The sequence below is a fragment of the Aotus nancymaae genome, unplaced genomic scaffold (assembly GCF_030222135.1).
Source record: "Aotus nancymaae isolate 86718 unplaced genomic scaffold, 86718_ANA_hifiasm-v0.15.2.pri h1tg000092l, whole genome shotgun sequence".
Lineage (NCBI taxonomy): Eukaryota > Metazoa > Chordata > Mammalia > Primates > Aotidae > Aotus > Aotus nancymaae.
In genome coordinates, this window is record NW_026988507.1 from 10220537 (window position 1) to 10245002 (window position 24466).

Consider the following 24466-nt stretch of genomic DNA (forward strand, 5'->3'; position numbering starts at 1 on the left):
GATTATATTAGGGCCCACCTGAGCAATCCAGGATCATCTCCCTATCTCAAGATCAATTGATTAGCAGTGTTTAATTCCATTTGTACCCTTACTTTCCCTTTGCCAGGTAAAATAACATATCACATATTCAAGGGAGTAGGACTCGGATAGCTTTGCAGGACTGATATTCTGCTGCCACAATGTATTTTCTTAATTTTTTTTTTCAGTTTTATAAATAATACTGTAAAATAATAATGATGCTGTAATGAACTTCTTTTTATGTAAATCTTTAGTCATATCTCCATTTCTTTAACATTAACAAATGGCCAGATTTTCTCTGTAAGGGCAATAATATTCTTTTTATTTCTTTTTTTTTTTTTTTTAATTTTCCATTAGTTATTTTATTTTATTTATTTTTTTTTTTTATTGCATTTTAGGTTTTGGGGTACATGTGAAAAACATGCAAAGTTGTTGCATAGGTGCATTCATGGTAGTGTGATTTGCTGCCTCCCTCCCCCTCACCCATATCTGGCATTTCTCCCCATGCTATCCCTCCCCAACCCCCCCCCCCGCTGTCCCCCCCACTCCCCCGCAACAGACCCCCGTGTATAGTGCTCCCCTCCCTGTGTCCATGTGTTCTCCTTGTTCAACACCCTCCTATGAGTGAGAACATGTGGTGTTTGGTTTTGTGTTCTTGTGTCAGTTTGCTGAGAATGATGGTTTCCAGGTTCATCCATGTCCCTACAAAGGATGCGAACTCCTCATTTTTAATGGCTGCATAATATTCCATGGTGTATATGTGCCACATTATTCCTGTCCAGTCTTTTTATTTCTTTATTACATGTAACTCGAGATTTTGGAATAATATATTGCTAGTAATTGCTTGATTTTGGACTTGAAAAGTGATATAAACTGGTATTACTTAAAATTGTTGACTGGATTATTTTACAGATTATAGGGTTTCTACCCACATGTAGTAATTCTCTTGCTGCTTCTGGCAAGTATAGACTAAAGATTGCTATGTAGAATTATAAAATATTATTGGCCAGAGTTTAGTTGAAAGTAGAAGCTGGTGAAAATACAGACAGAGACTTATATTTATTTTCAGTTAGAATGTAATTTTGTAAATATTGGATAATATTGTAAATATTGGATAATAAAAACAACAAATGAGGTTTGCCCTTTAGAAGGTTGTTTACCACTGATGCATAAAGTCTGCCTCTACTCACTTTATCTGTATGATGGTACATGAGTACCTTGCAAACATTCCTGTAGTTTACGGTAATTGTAAAATATAGGGTCATTTGTTAGAGTACAAGACTATATTTATACTAATGTGTCTTAAAACTTCTCATTTAATAGAAAAAATACAAGAATCTGCCAATACTTTAAATACAAAGAAAAATATATAGTATCCTATAATAATAAAGTAATAATTAAAAATACATTTTAAAAACTATCAACAAATATTATATTGATTACAAATTTGGGGTTTGAACTGAATAGTGATATATACATAGCAATATCACCAGGCCTGCTTTGCAGAAGCTTCTGAAAGAAGCACTACACATATAAACGAACAACCAGTATCAGCCTTTCCAAAAGTATATCCAGCTAGCATCAAATGGCAATATTAAACTCATATATATTATTAACTGGATAAAAAGCCAAAACCCATCGGTATGCTGTATCCAGACCCATCTCACATGCAACAATACACAAAGACTCAAAGGGACAGAGGAAGATTTACCAACCAAACAGAGAGCAAACATAAATAAATAAATAAAAAGCAGAAGTTGCAATTCTCACCTCTGATAGAATAGACCTTAAAGCAACAAAGATCAAAAGAGGCAAAGAAGGACATTACATAATGGTAAAAGGATCAATGCAACAAGAAGAGCTAACGATCCTAAATATATACGTACCCAATACAGGAGCACCCAGATACATAAGACAAGTTCTTAATGACTTATAAAGAGACTTAGCCTCCCACACAATAATAGTGGGAGACTGTAACATCACATCGTCAATATTAGACCGATCAACGAGATAGAAAATTAACAAGGATATCCAGGACTTGAACTCAGACCCGAAACAAGTAAACTTAATAAACATTTATAGAACTCTCCACTTCAAATACACAAAACATACATTCTTATCAGTACCATATCACACCTATTCCAAAAGTGACTACATAATTGCAAGTAAATCACTCCTCAATAATTGCATAGCATTTCATAGGTTTAAATGAAATATTGGTTGGTTGCTCGTTTGTTATTTTCTTCCCTTATTTCTTCCTGTCTCCATTGTTAAGCACAATTATTGGCATAAAAGAGGTTTTCAATTCCCATTTTTAGACTGCATTCTAGCCTGGGCAATGAAGCAATATTTCCGTTCTCTCTGCCTCTTTCTCTTCCTTTTCCTTTTTCTTCCTCTTCTTCATTCTTTTTTTTCTCTCTTTCTTTCTTCCTTTTTCTTTAAAAGAAAATAAGTACTTAGATCTATCTATGATCTGCAGAAAGATCTAATAGGCCTAATAAACTTTAAAATGAAATAGTATGATATGATTATATGAGCCAACGTTTGGTTTGCTTTTAGAAAAAACGAGAATTCCTTTACCTAGTTTATGTTTGTAAATATTTCTAAAACCATGTCACAGTCAACATTTAAGTTATACTGCTCAATTCAGAGAGAGTTTTTATTTTAATTATTGGATTGCTACTTGTATTTTAATAAACACTTTGTTCATAAGAAAAATGTTTTACTAGTGAATGGTTATTTGAAATCTGGAATAACTTCAGTTATTTTATTGAAATGTAAGCAGATCATATCTATGTGGGTCAATTCATAATAGCATGAGTAAAAATATAGAATTAAGTTGCATCGGTTATTAATATTATATTATAAAATTTTGGTTACTTGTGAGAATTTCAAATAGAGGAAAACACTATGTTCAAAAGAACTTCTTTGATTGTTATGCCTTTGTAAACATCACATTATTAGCAAACAATGTTCACAAAAAGTAAAATTAGTACTGTGCTCTCTTGCAATTCTGTCCTGTCATGTAAAGAACGAACATTCAAAAGTAGGGTAGGTTTTTACCCTGTCACTAATTGCAAGTACCTTGCTAAATTGCACGTTAAGTAAAAACTTAGAATGGACTGGGCACGGTGGCTCACGCCTATAATCCCAGCACTTTGGGAGGCCAAGGAGGATGGATTACCTGAGGTCAGGAACTTGAGACCAGCCTGGCCAAATATGGTGAAACCTTGTCTCTGCTAAAAATACAAATATTAGCTGGGCATGGTGGCGTGCGCCTGTAGTCCCAGCTGCTTGGGAGGCTGAGACAGGAGAATTACCTGAACCTGGGAGGTAGAGGTTGTAGAGAGCTGAGATTGCACCACTGCACTCCAGCCTGGGTGACAGAGTGAGACTTCTTCTCTAAATAAATAAATACATACATAAAATTAAAACTTAGAATGGTTAAATACATAAGCATGTTCTCCCATGAACTGGGCAAGCAGCAGAATGTGGACAAATTTGAAGCAGCCTGCCCAGATGGCAGTGCTACTTCTCCAGAAGCACAGGGATCCTCCATGGCTTATTGCTAAGTCAGTGCAGTCAGTCTGTCAGCTGATATCTGCCAGATCAGGCTAATAGCGTTTCCAAGCATTTCATCAACACAAGACTGAGAGTGGTGTGGAGATATGGGATACGAAGCAGGAGCAAACTGACTCTGGAGGTTCCTGAAATTAGAAGGAAAAGGATTGTTGATCACTGGTCTGTTCAAACCACCTCTCTCCCACACTCCTTTATTGAATCAGTAAGGAGAATCATAAGACAGACCTCATTCATTACAAGAATAAACATATGCTACATCAGTGATACTGTCACTTCTATTCCTTCCTTGCCAAGAAGAAAGAAAATCTGGAATGGTTTAAAAGGAAAAAATTTGGACAAAATATAAAATGGCCTTCACAACAGAATGATAGGCTATTTCTTCATGGAATTGGAATAAGTAACCTCAGCGATGGTCACTGGAATAGAAGAAGCTGTAAGGAGGATGTCTACCTTCTGGTGTTTGAAAAAACTCCTGCTCAAAATCTAATAATTTCTTGCCTCACTATCACCATGATACACACAGGGAGTGGGGACCTATACTTCCCTTTTCTTCCCTTGTGGTGAAAAGGCCCTTTTTCACATTCCATTGTAAGCCTGCTCTAGGTGTATTTTCACTGATTCTAGAGCTCTCAGTGGAGAAGAATTTATTGACTTTGAGACTCTAGGACTGCCTGTGCTCCTTATCCCCTTTAAGGGGCAGGGTACTTCTGGGATATCACTGGTAACAGACTGGGTGCCCATCCATCTGCACATCTCTGGAGGTGTCTAACTAAGTATTTTTATGTTTTATGTTTTATGAATTTCACTACTAGTGACAACTTGTTTTGCATCAAAAGTGCTAAACTAGACAAAAGATGTTGTCAAAAATGAAAATACATTTTTGTGCAAAAAAATGTAAAGTGTTAAATACGAGTAAGGGTTTATATTTGCTCTGTGTGTAGAGTGCCTAAACTGAGTGAGAATTTCCATAAGTTTCTTTTGTTACCCCAAATCTGTATGAGAATGGACTGTAGAGCTAGTCTGTTGAGTTAATTAGACCCTAAGATGTTTAATGTTGCCTCTTATCAAGTTTGCATTTTATAAGGTATTTTCGATGACTGGATGATTTAACGTGCAAAACACATCTGGACGCGACTTGGCATTTAGTAAGTGCTCAGTAGATGTTATTTCTCCTTTTCCTCTTTTATCAGGAAATGATTTCTGCCCTCAGTTTCAACTCTAAAAGTGAGTCTTTTAGATTTGTAGAAAATACTCAATGAGCATTAGCCATTATTCTTTTTGTTTCTCTATTCCGTATTTTCTTATGAAGTAGCTTTAAATTTTCATAATAAAGAACAGGAAATGAAAAGGGCATTTCTAAAACCAATTCTACACACTTAAAGGAAAGTAGAGAGTTAAGACAATACAGTCAATTCAAACACACCAAAACATGTAACTCAGAAATATCTGCTTAATTCTATTTTTCAGAATTAGCCAGATGATTCAATGCTTCTCTGTGGATCTGTGAATTAAAATGAATGTCTGTCATGTAGTACCCCCTCAATAAATGTATGCCGACTGATTGATAATTGCTTTTCTTCAGATCACACTTCATATATACACAGTTAGATTTTTTGCTGTCAGCTGGGAAAGGTCCTACTGTTCTGCTAATAATCGAGCAAGCGTGTTTTAGTGCTGCATGTGTGCATTGAAATGAACCAAGTGTAATGTCTGGCTTTTCCCTTTGAACATCAAAGGGGACAGTGCTTTCAACATGCCCACATCAAGCCAGCAGCCTAATTTATATTTAATAATATATTTGTGTGTCAGACCTCTCTTAGCCCAGGGCTGGTACAGTTCAACTAGTTCCTCTGCTGTTAAAAAATCGATCATCTTTCTTTCCCTGATATTTGGAAAAGGAACAATAAAATTTATCTCTGTTGATTCAAAGGTCTGTTCAATTTAAATTTTACCTCTTTATTTCCGAAGTGTAAGCTTTAGTTAAACACATGCAGAAGCAGTAAAAAAAAAAAAAAAAAAAAAAGAAACTTTTAAATTAGTGATTTAGGAAATAACTCAGAGTAGAAGATGGTTTCTATACAAGAAACGTGCTCTGGAGTAATAGCTATACAAACTGGGTCACAAACCCTGACTTTTTAAAAAGCGGTGTTGAACCAAATACATTAGAATCTCTTGACTGCTCATGTACCCCAGAACCTAAAGTACAATTAAAAAAAAAGGAATTTCTTGAAATGAATCAGAATCCTGGGTATGAGGAGGCTGGAGCTCCTGTCTGACAAAGGTCAGACAACTGGAAATTTTGCATTGGGAACACTCTTCAGATGATTCTGATTCAAACTAAAGTTTGAGAACCATATTGCTGTAAATGTTTTAGCAGCCAGTAAAAAAAAGGAAGGCAAGTTTTATTCCATGATTCACGAGGTAGACATGAATTAATGCCTCAGAGAAGGACAAGAATTCCTATGTAATGTACTAAGGCCAGAGAGAATTTTTCTCTGGGTACTTTGGTGGTAATGTAATATTCATTAATAGTCATCTTTTCAGAGAAAGTTTATTGTAATAATTGGAACTCATAGTTATTGGTTTTAATATCTAGAACAGGTAAGCTATGCCATAGAAGTCCTTTATCCACATTGTAGAGGGGGAGAGAGGAAAAAATAGACCAAACATGCACTATTTGGTACAGAGATCTGTACTTCTTACATGTTAGATGACTGAATAAAGCACATTACTTTAGCACCGTGTTTGCAGTATTGCTTTACGTTTCACCTACTCTCTGTTTTTCTACAAACCCACTCTTCATCTGGAGATGAAAGCATTCATTTGAGAGAGGAGAGAATTTCAAGTGAGGTTAGTCTGTGTTTTCCCCAATCTTTGGGAACTGGCAGTCCTGCTGACATTCCTAGCCTCCTGTTCCTCCAGTGATCCTTCTTCTCCACTCGGATCTTTTGCCTCATGAGCTGCCGTGGACAGAGCTCCTTTTCCATTTCAGCATCAACTCCCTGCCTGAAAGGCAATTCTTAAATGTAGTCACAATTTATATCACTGTCGTCACCTAGGAAGTCAAAATCAAGGAATTTCTTCCTGGCTGTAATACCTGTCTCTGCCACTACTGTTTTTCTAGTCAGGTAACTGAACAGATGTTTGTCATCCCACTTATGACTCACAGTCTTTCTGGTTCTTTCCAGTTCTCCCCGTGTGTGATCCTTGGCTGATTCTAAATGCTTTCTCTGGCTAAACCCCTTGATAACTTGCATCTTGAATTCCATGCCCCTTTGTATTGTTTTCAATCTTGGGACATGGGAAACGGTACCATGGCTAATTGGCATCACTGATTAACTATTTGGACTGTAAGGTGGAGCTCATTGCTGCCTTCATGTTCCGGCAGCTCTTTACTTTCACTGCTGTCATAGAACTCAGCCACTGGTGTGTCCTTGTTTGCGTATGGTGGGCCTCTACTCTCCCTGAACCCAGTACACAGATACTGTCTTTGTATCTTCTGCTACATCTGGCCCATAGCAGGTCCTGAAAAAGTGTATCTTAATTGCATCTTATTGAGGCATTTGGCCATGATGTCCTTATTTTCTATGAGAATGTCTAAATATTTGTTTAATTGAATAGTTAAGCTTGTAATTTCTTACTGTGATTTATTTGTAGTGTTTTAGACACCCAGAAGTACAGGACATAGATTATTTAATTTAAGAAAATACTAAGTTTGGCAGAGGAAAAAATTAAATTGTCTTTCTCTGAAGAGAAGTACATATGGCTGGGTCCAGTGGCTCATGTCTGTAATCTCAGAAATTTGGGAGGTTGAGGGAAGAGGATCATTTGGGCCAGGAGTTTAAGACCAGCCTGGGTAGCATAGTGAGACCCTGTCTCTACATACATACATACATACATACATACATACATACATACATAAAAAATATAGATTTAGTTTACAGACTTGGAGGCTTATGGTGCCTGAATACAATGTATGACATTTTCCGATGTACAAAATAGTAACACTTTAAACAAAACTTTTAAATAATATATGCTTATTATAGGAAATTGGAAATGTGTAAAGAAGAAAAGGCATCAAAATCTCACCACCTGGAGATAGTCTGTCTAAACATTTTGATGTATTTTCCTTATTTTCCTGTGATTACTTTTAATAGGTGAGATTGTATGTGAATATAATTCTGAATTTTTTTTTCCATTTCATCTTGTATGTTCTTGACCTCTTTTCCCAGTTTGTGATTCCATAGAGATTCAGAGTTATAAATAATGCACATAAAATTACATATCTTTGCATAATCACATTTTTGTGACCAAGTGCTAAAATGTTGCTTTTATATAGAATGAAAGTTCTTGTTAAGTTTTACTTACATGTGATTCTTTGAGGCCATTACAGCTTAAAATAAAACACCGTCTTAATTCCCTTTTGAGAGTCAATGCTGAGAGCAGTGATTTTCAGGAAGTAAATGCCATGACCTGCCCTTTTTTCACACTCAGGCTCTTAAGCCTCCTGAGAAGAATTTTAAATAAACTGTCACCTTTTTCTCTCCTGTTTGCTTTAATGAGGTGTTAGAAGGGCACAACTTGGAACTACAGAGACAATAAATGAGGGAAGAAAAGACTAGTTTGTATCATTGTTTGAATCAAAAGCTCCCAAGTCGTATGTAGTCCTTTTCTGATGTACTCTTCTCCACCCCTGAGGGCATCTGGGAACTCAAGCTGGCCTTGAGGTAGAAAGGAGCGCAGCTGAATCAGGAGAGTGGTGGTGGTGGGTGTATTCAGCAAAAACTAAGACACACTCCACCTTTCCTTTCCATCCGACTCCAGGGACTTTTTAAAAATTACTTTAATCCTTTGGATTGTTTGAATGCTTTCTTATGAGTGTTACTTATTATAATTATGAAAGAGACTAAAATTTAATCATATACACTTAACACTGAATTATATACTTTAAAAGGTAAAGTTTTCTGGCATGTGAATTATATACCAGAAAAAAATAAGTTTAAAAAGAGGAAGAAACCCACATGAACCCATTCATTCATGTAAATAAACAGTAGATGTCTAAAAAATATTCATAAGCCTGCTTCAGTAGTTGCAAGAGTGAAACACACTTAGACTGTTCTTTTGGAAGTTTATAGAAATATGGTAGAAATTGAAATATGATATGTATTTAAGTAATTCTAATACCAGAAACAAAGTGGTGTGTGTTACTAAAAGAGGTACAGATAAATTTCTGGGTAAAAGTAGAAGGAAAGAGTAATAATTATAGCAGCAAATGTAGAAGGAATATAAAAGAGAGGTGTTTGAGTGCTGACTGATATTTGTGTATTGATGTAGATTGATCAGGTATCTTGGTAGGTGTGGTGGTGATGAGGCAGGTAGCACCCATCTGATTGCTCACCATTTTTCTCGGTGAATATTAGGCAAAATTTCACCTGAGGCTGCATAGATTGGGATAGTGGAAAGAAGGGAGATGCTACGATATCATCCTTTGGAGAACTAGAAAGTGTGCATCTTGGGAAATTTAAGTGAGGATAATTTGTTTGCATTTTTCTTGAGACCCTTTCAGCTGCTAGATGTAAATACAGAGTAGAAGAATAAGTGGATATAGACAGAGTTGGAATTTATGACATAAGTATAACAAAGGGTTAACAGGCTATGGGATTCGAGAATAATGAAAAGAAAGTAATTGTAGCAATGGTTTGCGGAAGTAATTTTCAAAGCAGCATCAGCATTACCTGAAAACTTGTTGGAAAGTGAGATTCTTGGTCCTAGACCTACTGAATCAGAAATTCTGAGGACAGGGCCCAGTAGTCTTGTGTTTTTGAACAGGTCTTCCAGGAGATTCTGTAGTATCTCAGTATCTGAGGCCCTCTGGTTTAGGAAATGTAAAGTACTTAGGCTGTAAGTACTGTTGCGGGTAATGGGCAGGAATGAGTGATGATGGATAACAGAAAAGAAGCAGCGTCTGGAATAAAGTCTGCATGAGCGTGACATATTGTGTCAGTGGGGAATTCAAGTAAACGAGCCTTGAGAGTAGGCTGTGCTGACCGGAGAGGAAGATACTTAAAGGATTTTGAAGGTAGAGCAGTTAAAAGAGACTCAGATGTTGGATGGGTGGTCCATGTTGATGCCACTCTCACCAAGAATCATGATACGAGGGTAGGAGTGGAGAAGAAAATTGCGAGGCCAGTACTGAAATCTCTACTGAATGAATGGTGACCAGAAAGTCGACAGGCAACTAAGTAGGAATTAGAGGATAGTACAGTCATTTCTTGCCCCTCTTTTTATTCTCTCCCACTCCTCATGCCCAGAAGTATCTAAAACGTGAGAGAAAACAACCTAGCCTCTGGATCCAAGATGTAAGAAGGATATGCCTCATGTCTAGACTTAGTTCACAGGGCACGAAGAAGAGTGTGGAAGGGCTGGGAGGAGAGGAAGATTGGGTCAAATTAGTGAATGTTACCAGGTTAGTGTGGAGGTAAATGGCCAGGTGAAAATAGGTGATCTGAAAGTCTTAGACTCCTTCTTTTTGCTGAAATAAGCAGAGAACTGAGACATGATGAGGCAAGATGAAAAGCCTTCTTGTCTGACAAGATTAGAATCAGCACTTTTTAAATAAACTGAAAAAGACAGTCGTGGGGAAATGATGCATACATACCGTAAACATTTTATTTCTAGTTATACAATAATTCATCATATCTACTGTTTGAATGTACAGATTTTTTTTTTACATAAACCACACCTATGTTGTCATCTGTGAATTCCAGGCTTTCAAATAGAACAAGAACTGAAATTCACATATGAAGAAGCCCCGGGGCAGAATCTTTCTAGACTTTTACTTCTCTCATATGCCTAACTCTCTATGGTTGTGTTACCCACACAGCTTTTTAAAATAACTTAACCTTTATTGGCTTTTTCCAAATCATGAAGTTTTGCTTTTAATGCAACAACTCTCTTTTAGTATTTTATGGTTTTTTGCTTTATGTAGTATTTGATTAAATTATATAATTACAATGACAGGTATAATAAACAGGTTTGGGAATGATCACATGTGACTTGCTATACATACAATGCAACAAATGTGAAATGTGAGCCTATGTGAAGTCCAAAATGTTCAATGTCCAGTGGGCATGTATTTTATAGATAGAATTTAAAGGTCAATATGGCAAATTGTTGAATTGGAGGTCAGGTTAGAGAGCTTACTTCAGTGTTCTCAGTGATGCTTAAAGGAAAGGCAGTGACGTGGTTGAGCTAGGTGATACAAGTAATAGGTCTTTCCTGAGGTCCCCAGAGGTACAAAGCCAGAGTGACAGAAGTCATTTCTGAGGCAGAGGGTAGGTCACATTGGCAACACTGGCATATGTAGAAACCCCTTGTAAGTTCCATTGGTACATTTTCTTCTTTGTTCTTCCCAAAAGACTAATACATTTAAATTATGAAAATTATTTTATAATCTATTAAATGTGATTAATAAGTAAATGTTTTCAGGTTAATATGATTTTTGGATTATTGCTTGACTTAAGGGTAGTATGACAGTTCACTAGTACGTTAGCTCAAATCACTCACATGAAATATGTGCAATTGTGATTTCTACTTTTCTAACTTTTAATTTTGGCTTTATGTCTTGCATGTAATAATATATAAGGAGGATATTTAAATGTATAAAATACATGAAAATATGTTTTAAAATTTTAATGATTTTTTTAAATGGTGCTTAAGATGTTTATGTCTTGAGTAAAACATTTTTCTCTTAAAGCTATTGATGTATTTTCCATATGATGATGTATTAGGCCATTCTTCATTGCTATAAAGAAATACCTAAGATTGAGTAATTTATAAAGAAAAAAATATTTACTTGGCTTATGGTTCTGCAGGCTTCTTCTTTCTCTGCCACATGCCCAGGCTACAAATTTTTTGAGTTTTATGCTCTGCCTCCCTTTTAAATATAAGCTCCAACCTTAAGTAATTCCTTTGCTCCCTCATCTAAGGATAAGCTTTAGAAGCATACAGGTTATTTCTTGAATGCTTTGTTGCTTAGAAATTTCTTCTGCTAGATTCTCTAGTAATCAATCTCAAGTTCAGGCTTTCACAGCCCCCTGGGACATGACCAAAAAGCAGCCAAGTTCTTTGCTAAGGCATAATACACGTGACCTTTGCTACAGTTTCCAATAAGTTCTTCATTTATAACTGAGACCTTGGCAGTCTAGACTTCACTGTCCATATCACTATCAGCATTTTGGTCACAGTCATTTAGCCAGTCTCTTAAAAGTTCCAAACTTTTCCTGGTCTTCCTGTCTTCTGAGCCCTCCAAATTCTTCCAACCTCTGCCCATTACACAGTTTCAAAGTCATTTCCACATTTTCAGGTATCTTTATAGCAATGCTCCACCCCTGGTATCAACTTTCTGTATTAGGCTGTTCTTGCATTGCTATAAAGAAATACCTGAGACTTGATAATTTATAAAGAAAAGAGGTTTAATTGGCTTACTCTTATGTAGCCTTTTCAGGAAGCATGGTTCTGGCATCTGCTCCACTTCTAGGGAGGCCTCAGGAAGCCTGAAATTAAGGCAGAAGGCAAAGGAGAAGCGGACACATCACATGGCAAAAGCAGGAGCAAGCAGTAGGAGAGTGGGTGGGGGAAGGTGCCCCACACTTTTAAATGACCAAATCTCGTGAGAATTCACTATTATGAAGACAGCACCAAGCCTTGAGGGATCTGCCTCCGTGATCCAAACATCTCCCACCATGCCTCACCTCCAGCACTGAGGATTACATTTCAACATAAGATTTGGGCAGGGACAAATATCCAAATTATATCAGATGGAAAATATGATGTATTTTTTAGAAGAGATTCAAACTACTGCATAAATGTTTAGAAGATTGTAAATACAATGGTAACCCATTATTTAAATGGTTAGCTGATATCATTGTTTCTGGAAACATTGGAATTCACATATTTTTAAATGTAAGTTCAGTGTATCTTTCCACAAGTCCATGAACTGACTTTTGAAAATTAGATTTATGGATTATTCTGACCTAAATATGTCTTCTGCCCTATGAAAGAGAATGTAGTTATTGCCTGAATTTTTCTGGAACTAATTAACCTTTAAGTGGATGCCCTTGTGATCGCTATTGATATGGTTTGGCTGTGTCCTCACCCAAATTGCCTCTTGAATTGTAGCTCACATAATCCCCACGTTTCATGGGGAGGACTCAGTGGGAGGTAACTGAATCATGGGGGTGGGTTTTTCCCATGCTGTTCTTGTGATAGGGAATATGTCTCATGAGATCTGATGGCTTTGTTAAGGGCAGTTCCCTTGCACACTCTCTCTTGCCTGCCACCATGTAAGACATACCTTTGCTCCTCCTTTGCCTTCCACCATGATCCGTGAGGCCTCCCCAGCCATGTGGAACTGTGAGTCCATTAAACCTCTTTTTATTTATGGATTACCCAGTCTTAGGTATGCCTTTATAGCAGCATAAAAACACACTAATACAGTTATCCTTGTTTTTGAATATCTAAACAGTATCCCGATAGGAAAAGTAATTCTTTTAGTCAAAAGAACCTCTTTTAGTGTATTTGCATTTTAAGTCATCTATAATCATTGTACTTTGGCATGTGATACAAAAAATGTATTTATAACACTAGGAACTAAAAGAGTTAAAGGGCATAATGTAGATAATGGAAATCTTTAAGGTCTTACAGTCAATCAACTACTCCATACTTTCTCATGTAACTCAGCCTGTATCACAATATGAATATGCCTTATAAGACTGTTGAATAATGCAAGGTTCATAGCTGACTGTGTTTGGAAGCTAACTGTAATACTGCTAGGGCATATCACCTTTGTGCCACATTAATCAAATGATTATAACTGAATTTCAGCAGTTAATTTGTCCTACTTAGACTGGCTCTTCTCAGGAAGAGTATGTTCTATATCCCTTTTATTCATGAAATTAAAGTCTTTATAGTCCCATGCCAGAAAACAATTGTCTTTATTATGAGCGAATAGAGTTTACTTTGTCAGACAGTTAAAATTATCTAAAATATTTACAATTTTGCCTAGGCTGCCAGGAATTTTAGAGCTATCTTATAGTGTCTATGCAGCTAATGATTTCATATAATTATCTTCATTTTCTATCTCTCTCTTATCAGTCTTTAATTTTTAATTTAGTAAGTCTATCAGGTGTTTTTTAGTATAATTATTCTTAATTTCTTCTCAGAAGTTTGTGGTAGATAAATTCAATTAATCTAGCAAGCAATTATTTTACTGTTAATTCTGTAATGCAGTAGTGAAAAAGACAGGCTATGGTCCCAGGACACTGGAAAAAGACAACTTTTTCAGAAATTCCTAGGAAATACTTTGTTCAAATAGAAACTTAGCAGATGTATTTTGTTAAGCATATAAAGTACTTATGTTTAGTCTTTTATTACTAGTTAAAAGTCAGCATTAGGATAGATTGTCATTTCCAAAGCCTGTATATTTCTATTTTGTGTGAGTCAGATTTAAAATTCAGGACTGGAAGCTGAGTGTCATATAATCTTTAAGATAGCAATGCATGTAGAGTTCCAGCCTTTGCTATTCTTAAATGTCTACAGAGAGTTGCAAACCTTTCAACTTCACTCTGGGAAAGAGAGGATATGTGTGGTATGACCAAAGTTTGCCCAGGGAATCTTTGAAGAGGATGATAGTTTGTCTGACAGATATTATAAAATGACTTGAAAAGAGAAGATATGCCTGCTTTGAGTCTAAAAAGGCAAGAAAGCCTTTTTCAGTTGTTCATATTGTTCTTTTACGCATAAGAGGGTTCCCTTACTCCTTCGTGCAACTTTTGAATGAATATGGTCCCTTGAAAATGCAAACTACTGCATAAAGGTTTAGAATATTATAAACACAGTGATAGGTAGCCCATTACTTAAATAGTTGGCTGACATCATTATTCATGAAAATATTGGAATGTACTTTGTATATGTAAGTTGTATCTTTCCCTTAGACCATGACCTGACTTTTAAAATTAAGATTGTGGATGGTTCTGACCTAGATGTGTCATCTCCTGCCCTATGAAAGAGAATGTAGTTATTGCCTGATTTTTCTAGAACTGATTACCTTTTAAGTAGATGTCCTTGTCCTTCATTCCTTCCTTCTCATTATAACTGTTGGCTTTCACTTATTTTACTGTTGGTTAGTACGTTTACTGTGACGGGCAGAATAATGGTCCCCCTAAGGACATACGTACACATCCTAGTTCCCAGAGCCTGTGAATATGTTACGTTACATGGCAAAAGGAAATTAAGGTACAGACTGGATTACATGTGCTAATCAGTTTACCTTAATTAGGGAGATTATTCTGGATTATCTGAGTAGACCCAATACAGTCACAAGGGAGGCAAAGCACAGGCCGTAGTGAAGTACCATGAGATGGACTTGACAAATCCTTGTTGGCTTTGAAAACTGAGAAAGGGGGCCACCAGCCAAGGAATTAGGAGACCTCTAACAGCTGGAAAAGACAAGGAAATGATTTTTCCCTGGAGCCTCCAGGAAGGAACAGAGCTCTGCTGACACCTGTGATTTTTGACCCCCAAGTGAGACCCTTGTCAGATTCCTGACCTACAGAACTGTGAGATAATAAACGTGTTTTGTTTTAAGTCACTAACCTTGTGGTAATTTGTCATGGCAGCAGTACAAACTAATATATTTACCAATGATAGAGAAAGGCACATGAAAATCAAGGCAGTCTGTACAGGACAAAATTTAATGTGAGCTAAAGTCACAGCTCCTGCTGAGAGGGAGATACTATGCTGTTAGTGAATTTCAGCCCCTCCTCTTACTGTTTTCCAATAATCCAGGTAATCTGCAATTGCCTGATACCAGTATAATGACTTGAAATAGGCTTCAGAACAATACACCTTTAGTTCAGTTGGCCTCCAGTCCACCCACTCGGCTATCCCCCCAGAGTAGTCTCTTCATAGAACAGATTTAATCCTATTATTTCTCTTTAAACTCTGCCTTGTGATTTTCCATTGCCTACAATGCAAAATCTAAACATGTAGCATTACATTCAAGGCCCCTGCGTAATAGAAGCTTCTGCTACAGCCTTATATCATACTTCTCATTTGTAAGCATTCTTTTTTTTTTTTTTGAGATGGAGTCTCACACCATCACCCAAGCTGGAGTGCAGTGGCGCGATCTCGGCTCACTGCAACCTCCACCTTGTGGGTTCAAACAATTCTCCTGCCTCAGCCTCCCGAGCAACCAGGGTTACAGGCACCTGCCACCACACCCAGTTAATTTTTTTTATTTTTAGCAGAGACAGGGTTTCACCATGTTGGCTGGGCTGGGTTTAAACTCCTGACCTCAGGTGATTCACCTGCCACTGCCTCCCAAAGTGCTAGGATTACAGGCATGAGCCACCGTGCCCGGCCCCTTATTTGTATGCATTTTATGCTTAACCAAGGTGAAGTATTTATGTCTGTGAACCCAGCATACCATTTTGCACTTTGGTCCTTCAGATATGTCATTTCCATGACCTCCAATGCCCTTCCAGATTGTCAGACCTGCTGGCAAATGTCTATGACAAGGCACAACTCAAACATTAATGCCCTGGAAAACCAAGGAATATTGTACAGCAGATCAATTGTTTGCTGTGTCCTTTACGACTCACTGTTTCTTGTACATGTTGTGAAATTAAAATATTGTCTTTGCATTTCATTCTTTTAAACTAAACTGTGAGCTTCTTGAGGACAGCAACAGGATTCAGTAACGTATCTGTGGAATTTTAGCAATTCACATGGCTTATACACTAGGTACTTAATAAATAAGCATTCATTGTACAAGTGATTATGTTGCCTAATCTTACCAGAAGACACAGAGGTGCCATTAGAATGCAGGTTTCTGAATCCCAGGTTAGGTTTTGGTTGCATTCTGACTCTATAACTTAAGAACCTAAAATACCTTTTTATACCTATGTAAGATTTTTCATTTTAAATAAAATTTAGACAATTTATTTTGTCACTCTCCTTTCTATCCCTTCATTTAACACTTGTGATTTCATGATTTTATTTTATTGAAAATGAAAGCATCAAAATAGCTTCTGTTTTAATTTTCCCCTGCCTCTATTTGGAAGAATTATTTTGTGCAATGTAGTTTCTTTCATGCTTAAATCATTGTGAAGACTCTGTAACTTAGTAGCATGAGATGTCAAATTCTTTTGGCTTTAAATGTTTGAATTTTCTCTCAATATTTCTATTTTCTGCCTTTTTGGATTTGGTATTCCTGTTAGTTTCTTAGTGATTACATGTGAGGTTTGACATTGCCATACAGGTCTTTATGAAAATGTATATGGTAGAACCTGGGATCCATAAAATACTACATAAATGGAACAAATTGTTTTCATAATTTTTATCATCACTTTATACTCTGACTGCAAAACATTCACAATTTTTATGATGCTGGGAATAATTCCACTGGGAATTTCTCTTTTTGCAACAGCTGTCAGAATTCAGTCTTAAAATGGTTGGCATACTTTTTAGTGTGATCAGTAAAACACATCCTTCATGCTACATAGTTAATTTGTAAGTTTAGTTTACTAATTTAAAAAAGGAAAACACATTTTTTTCAAGATGAATGAGTCTATGTTGGTATTAAAATTTTACATAAGAAGCATCATCATTATTTTAAAAAAATAGTAGACAGAAGCCATTGATGAATCTATGAGACTTACATGTATTAAAGAGATTTTATTTTTGAAATATTATGAAGGTGTTGATAAATATTCAGAAACTGTAGATTTTTTTTTTTTTTTTTTTTTTTTGAGACGGAGTTTCGCTCTTGTTACCCAGGCTGGAGTGCAATGACGTGATCTCGGCTCACCGCAACCTCCGCCTCCTGGGTTCAGGCAATTCTCCTGCCTCAGCCTCCTGAGTAGCTGGGATTACAGGCACGTGCCACCATGCCCAGCTAATTTTTTGTATTCTTCGTAGAGACGGGGTTTCACCATGTTGACCAGGATGGTCTCGATCTCTTGACCTTGTGATCCACTCGCCTCAGCCTCCCAAAGTGCTGGGATTACAGGCGTGAGCCACCGCGCTCGGCCTTGTAGATTTTTAACGATGGAAATATCCAGCTTGGTTTAACATATTGCTTGGATATCCACTGTCTCATCTGAGTAAAGCTAACTTGTTTTATAATGGCTTCAAAAGCTAGGCAAAGCCATGGTTCAGAATGTGTCTTTAGGATTTGAATTCTATCACGTTTCATCAGTGACTCACCAGGAGTATTTTGCTTTCTTTGTTTTCAGGTCAATCTTAAAGTAATCAGCTGTTTTAGCTATTAATATTTCCACCAGAAAAGAAATGTCTTGTGAGAAACCTGTCATCCTTAAATGTGCCAGACATATCTTCCATTGTGCGTCAACAAACTGGCATTATGGTCTTTTAAAAGCCAGTCTCCAGTGAGTTCACTTAGCATGAAATGAGTCTACAGAACCTAATCATGCTAGGACTTGGCTCACCAAAGAGTACCTATTTTCAGGAACCGTAAGCGATTCTCATGGACCGTGTGTCAGTTTCTCATCTTTTTCCACAATGCCAGATACATTCTGACACTGTCTTTCTCATTGTGTCTTTTTTGAGGCGATCTTTTGCTTGTACCGAATTCTTACCATTATATTACATTCTCTTCTGGCAGTCTTTTAAGGACATTAATTCACAGTGTATGATAACTTCTGATTCATTCCATGAACTTGGAGCTTATAGTTTAAGTGAAACTACCAGCTGCCACTGTCCCTAGCTGTGGGATGCGCATCACTTTGGAAGCCTTCAGCCTTATCTACTTGCTCAGGTGCCTTTCCTTGATTATCTAAACTCCAAAATAAATTTATTTGAACACAGTCTGTATATTGTGATCTTTTCAACAGGCAGCATGAATTCCCATGTTAATTTGATGTTATTACTATAGCTATCCATTGTTTTTTAAGTTGGCTACAGGTTTTTTTCTATTGGAATAACCCTGGTTCTTTGGATGACTATCAATAGCAATTGTTTTATTCATTGCCTTGCAGGTACTACAGTGCAACCATTCTGCAGATGTCTGGTGTTGAAGATGATAGACTTGCAATATGGCTGGCTTCAGTTACAGCATTCACAAATTTCATTTTCACACTTGTGGGAGTCTGGCTTGTTGAGAAAGTGGGCCGCAGAAAGCTTACCTTTGGTAGTTTAGCAGGTAGGTGACTGGATGAAGAATTCAATTATAAACTTTTTTTCCTAGTAACTACGAGTTTAACCTTCGAGAATACAATACTTATACCACTTCTAATACTGGTTTCTCAGCCAAACAACAAAAAATTAGAGTTGTTCTAGACAAAAAAAAAAAATCTTTAACAACAATTACAATACATGCCTAGAAACTAGAATGTGAGTAGTAACAAACTGCAAGAATAATTTGGATCTACTGAGGGTAACATTTTTCTGTTATTTTGAGTTCTACTCAAAGATACGAAAGTGAAAAAAAATAATTGTTTTCTGTTCTATCCTTGTTTGAAAAAAAAAAAAAGCTTTGGATTCGGAAACTGACTTTTTAACATATGTTATATTTTTAAATTTGGAGTAAAATGGAATTAAATTTGGAGCATTTTTTTTCAAAGCTCTTTCAGCAGTGGAATGTTAGAACAATGTAATTGCTTCAAAAAGCAGGACAGGCTCTTTTTGTGCTTGAAACAGGCCTAAGTTCCAGGACTGGTTGGTTAAATGTATTTTCTATGATAGTGAAATAAAGCAAAACCTTTTTTAAAAAGTCTCAAATATCTTTTGTGTTTAAATTCTGCCCATTTTATTTATTATTTCCCTGTAACACAAGGACTGTTTCACTTGATGGAATGGGACCCATCTTTAACATTGTCTTTTTTTTTTGAGACAGATTCTTGCTGTGTCACCAGGGCTGGAGTGCAGTGGCACCATCGTGGCTCACTGCAACCTCCACCTCCTGGGTTCAAGCGATTCTCCTGCCTTAGCCTCCCAAGTAGCTGGGATTACAGGCACCTGCCACTACACCCAGCTAATTTTTTTTTTTTTTTTAATTTTTAGTAGAGACAGGGTTTCACCATGTTGGCCAGGCTAATCTCGAACTTCTGACCTCGTGATTTGCCCGCCTCAGCCTCCCAAAATGCTGGGATTGCAGGCATGAGCCACCATGCCCAGTCTAACATTGTCTTTACATGGTTGCATGGTATAATTTTCTAATTTTTTTCAAATATACAAGTCATTCCTATGTATCAATTAACTATACTCTAATACTCCTTTATAAATTTATTTGGAGTGAGAATGCATTTTTCCATGAAAACTTGGTTTTCATTAAAACACAGAGAGTGAAGGGCTCAGAGCATTTTAGCTGTCACAGCATTATGGTTCCCAAAGAGAAAGTCTTTGTTGTTTAAACCTTGTTGCAAAAGCAGCCTCCATCATCATCATCTAGGAATCTTCCTGAACTCTTCTGGCCAATGTCATGTTCCCCTCTCAGTGTAGGTCTTCTGCCAAGGATTTCCAGAGCCCATCCCTGACAGTTAAGAGGAAGTATTAAGACAATTATTTGCAAGTGAAACCCTGCAAAGGGAATTGCAGGCCTCAGTTTTGTCCACTACAAACACTTTACAGTGATTCCTCCAGCGTGAGAGACACAGTCTATTGGATTTCCTTATTATGTGGCCAATTAAAGTGATAAGTAGATATTACAATGGTTTGAGAGGCAGAAGTCCTGGTTTCTTGTCACAGGTCTCACAGGTCTCCTCTTTTACCTGTACACATAGTAAATGGTGCCATTCATGTGGTTCTTGTGTTTCGGTTATTAACTAGGTCCTACTAGAAGATAATGACCAATGGACCTTTACACCTTCAGAAGAAGACATACCACTCAACAACCTTGTTAACATATTAGTATTACTCCACTGTGACCCTCACTCACAACAGATTTTTCTTTCACATTCCTGTACTAATGAATTCTATGTTAGTTATATTGTTTATTTCAGTGTGTTTTGTTTTATTCATTTATACGTAGGTATATACTTGATATTTTAATAGTATTAAGGATTAACATACTGATCTATGTTAAATTTCTTAAATTGGCTATAGCCTAGAATTTTAACCTTTGATTCAGTATTGTTCCCTATTTTGTGTTTTTATTCTGATTTATTTTATTATATTGGAGTAAAAATGGTGAAAAATGTTATATCAAGATAATTTCCTGTTAGATATTCATTCTTTTAAAATGACTACAAAATATGTAACAAATATGTAAGCCTGGACAAAGGAACTCTTTGTGCAAAGAAATACAAAACATGTTGTCCATGAATAATTTTACATGCAGGACATTTTTGGTGTCCCGACTTTTTATATTTTCAAAGCTTGTTCAGAGAACTGGCCTTTTCTAGTAAATATTACAAATTTAATGACAAATTCTTGATTCTTTTATTATTGGAAGATTTATGTCTATGTAGCTTTATTGGTAGTGAATCAGGAAGCCAGAAAGATTGTGTTTCTCCCCCTCAAGTATTTTGGTAGTAGAATATCTCTGAAAACTTCACTCATAAGCTGTCTTCATCACCATTGCCAAGGGTTCTTATTTTAAAATAGGATTATTAGACCTTAACCCAGATCTTCTAAATTAGAATTTCTGAAAATGAGGTTTGAAATATGTGCACTTTAGACAGGTTCCGTAGGTGATACATATGCACACAAAGTGTGAGAACTACTGCTCTGGAAGAGCCACAGGAAGGGAAATTATTTTGTTTTTCTAAGTATTTACTCAGAAGCCACACACGATCCAGTACTTATGTATTACATCAGATATTTTTAATAATGCTCTCTATTCAGCACTCTGCACTTCCTGTGAAGAATATTTTTATCTGCAAAATTATATCAAAATTCCAAAATCTAACACTGTATTTGGTTAAGAGAGACTCTTCTCTTGAAACATAAAAACGTGCCAAAAGTGCACAGTACACTGGATAAAATTCTTTCATCCAAAGCCTTCTTGTATAAGACTCAAATTCAGATTGTAATAATGAATAACTTGACAATAACCAGATTGATTTTAAATACTAACAAGTGACTGATAAAACATCTGTAACTTATTAAATATAAGGAAAAAGGTAATTCAAATAGTTGTATGCTTTCAGGGTATATATGAGTAGAGGATAGGACTAGGTGATTATTTTAAAATTTATTTTATAAACAAAGTCATCTAAGATACCATTTCCTTCTTGTAAGGAGCTTATCATGTCTTAGGGGTTTTAGCCCTGTCTGGGCATCATAACTACCTGTAGAACTCTTTAAAACTCAGATATTTTGTACTGATCTTCTGGAGATTCTGATCCAGAGGTTGGGGTACCTCCAGGCATTTGCTTCGAATAGGAAGCTAGGATTGAGAAACATCACTATGTGTAATAACAAAAGTAAGAGTATAATGTTGGCTTTAAAAATATTTTCCTCCAAATTTGGCTGAAATAAAAATGAATTTGGCTTAAGAAGAGTTAACTTTTACCTGTTTAGGAATTTTGTATATCCAGAATAGTTCATTTTTCATAATTTTTAGGTTGGTTGGACTTCTTAAGAGATAAATGTAAGAATCATATTATCCATATTGCAGAACTCTCAATTAGGGTATTTGTACCTATACTAACCTCATGACTTTAATTGGATGGTCTTAAGAATTTTTTTCCAAAAATAGCCAACATTGCAAAAATGTATAGAACTGTGATTTATCCATTCAACTAATATTTATTCAGATCTTTATATGCCAGGCACTAGAATTGGACCTTCCTGGGTATGTGCTAGGTATACCGTCTTAGAGTTTACCATTTTTATGGAGACAGGTTATTTAATAAGTGTTGTGAAAGAAAACACTTACCTTTCCTTCACATCTTAATATATTAAAGTTTACTGATTTTAAAAAAATCTTAACTAGGCGTGGTGGCTCAAGCCTGTAATCCCAGCACTTTGGGAGGCCAAGGCAGGCGGATCACGAGGTCAAGAGATTGAGACCATCCTGGCCAACATGGTAAAATCCCATCTCTACTAAAAATACAAAAATTAGCTGGGTGGGTGGTGTACACCTGTATTCCTAGCTACTCAGGAGGCTGAGGCAGGAGAATGGTAGAACCCGGGAAGAGGAGGTGGTGGTGAGCTGAGATCTTGTCACTGTACTCCAGCCTGGTGACACAACAAGACACCATCTCAAAAAAAAAAAAAAAAAAAAAAAAAAACTTACCTGTTACATGGCAATAAGATATGGAAGTAATTAATTTGGGAAAATAGGGACTCAGATTTTTTGATGGGCAGATTAACGGTAAGTCTCATGATTTGTTTTGTTTTGTTTGAGGAGACAGGTGTGATTTTCATAACAGACCTGCTATATCTCTTTTCTGTTTTTCAGTTTGGGGCTTGATAGTCTTCTGAGAAAAGTAATGGCTCAAACTACTGGTAGTTCTGGTTTGAATTTTAAGCCAACAACAGTTAAACAAACTGTGATTTTAGTTTCATTGCATTATTATCTTAGACTTCTGACCTTTCTTTCAATCCTCCCCATCCTTCAACTTTCTGTTCTGTTATTTTGAAGGTTTGCTGTGGCTGCTGCTGCTGCTTATAATAATAATCATAGCATAATAACTAACAATTTATAGCGTTAAAACATCTTTCAAATACATTATGACATTTAAAATTCACCGTAAGCCTGTAAGGGGAGTATTTTCACTAAGCCCTATTTTACAAAAGACTACATGGAATTATGGAAAGGTTGTGTCCCTTGCCCAAAACCATAGAGTCAGGAAGCAGCAGCACTAGCTAAAAACTACAGCTTTCTGATCCCAGGGTCACCTCTGCACCCATAATGCCTGGCTTCACACACCTACTCTGTCACTATTATATAATCCTATTGTACTTCCACAGTGCTTCTCAATGTTCTTTTTAAAATCTATTTTGAAATAGTTTTGTTCATAATTTAAATTCCCTCCCAGCTTAACTAATGAAACCTTTACTACTACTACTAAATTGCCCTCCTAAATTCCCTATTTTAAACATTTTTTGTCTCATTCAAATAAGTTGTACAAACTAATGCAGCCATATTTTCTTTTTTTAACTTTTATTTAATTTCAGGGGTACATGTGCAGGTTCATTATATAAGTAAACACATGTCTTAGAGGTCTGGTGTACAGATTATTTTGTCAGCCAGATAATAAGCACAATACCCAATAGGTAGTTTTTTGATCCTGTCCTTTCTCCTACCCTCTCCCCTCAAGTAATCCCTGCTGTCTGTTGTTCCCTTCATTGTATCCATGTGTTTTTGTCATGCAGATCCCACTTTTAAATGAGGACAGGCAGTATTTGGTTTTCTATTTCTGTGTTAGTTTGCTAAGGATAATGGCCTCCAGCTCCATCTATGATGCTGCAAAGGACATGATCTCATTCTTTTTATGGCTGCATAGTATTTCATCATATTTTCTTTCTCCATTCTTCCATGACCCTTTTTGTTTACCCTCACAATGTCTGCGCTCAAACAATAGTCAGAAATTTGAAAAATGTCTTATTTACCATCAGGATGTCTATCAGGGACACAAAAACTATTCTTTTAAGTTATATCACCATTCCTATATGTTAACATCAAAGACAATATTTCTCTTTAAATACCAACAAAAAAGAAAAAAGAATATATGTGATGTATTATTTGTTGTACCTTAAAGTCTTCAAAAAAAATGCTACTCCATTTTAATAAAGCATACTCTTTCAACTGCTTTAGAAATAACTCATTTGTTAAACTAAAAAGGTTCACCAATTTAAGTCTCATATGATTGAGTATCATTAGAACCATTTTCTTGGC

General features: G+C 36.3%; 1 protein-coding gene across 1 annotated transcript in view; it reads left to right on the forward strand.

Moving 5' to 3' along the window:
* The window catches only part of SLC2A13 (solute carrier family 2 member 13), a 361442-nt gene that overhangs the window by 221366 nt on the left and 115610 nt on the right, over window positions 1–24466 (forward strand). The window contains exon 5 of the mRNA XM_021673777.2: window positions 18660–18823. Within this exon, the coding sequence (XP_021529452.2) occupies window positions 18660–18823 (164 nt within the window). The remainder of the gene's footprint in view (window positions 1–18659; window positions 18824–24466) is intronic.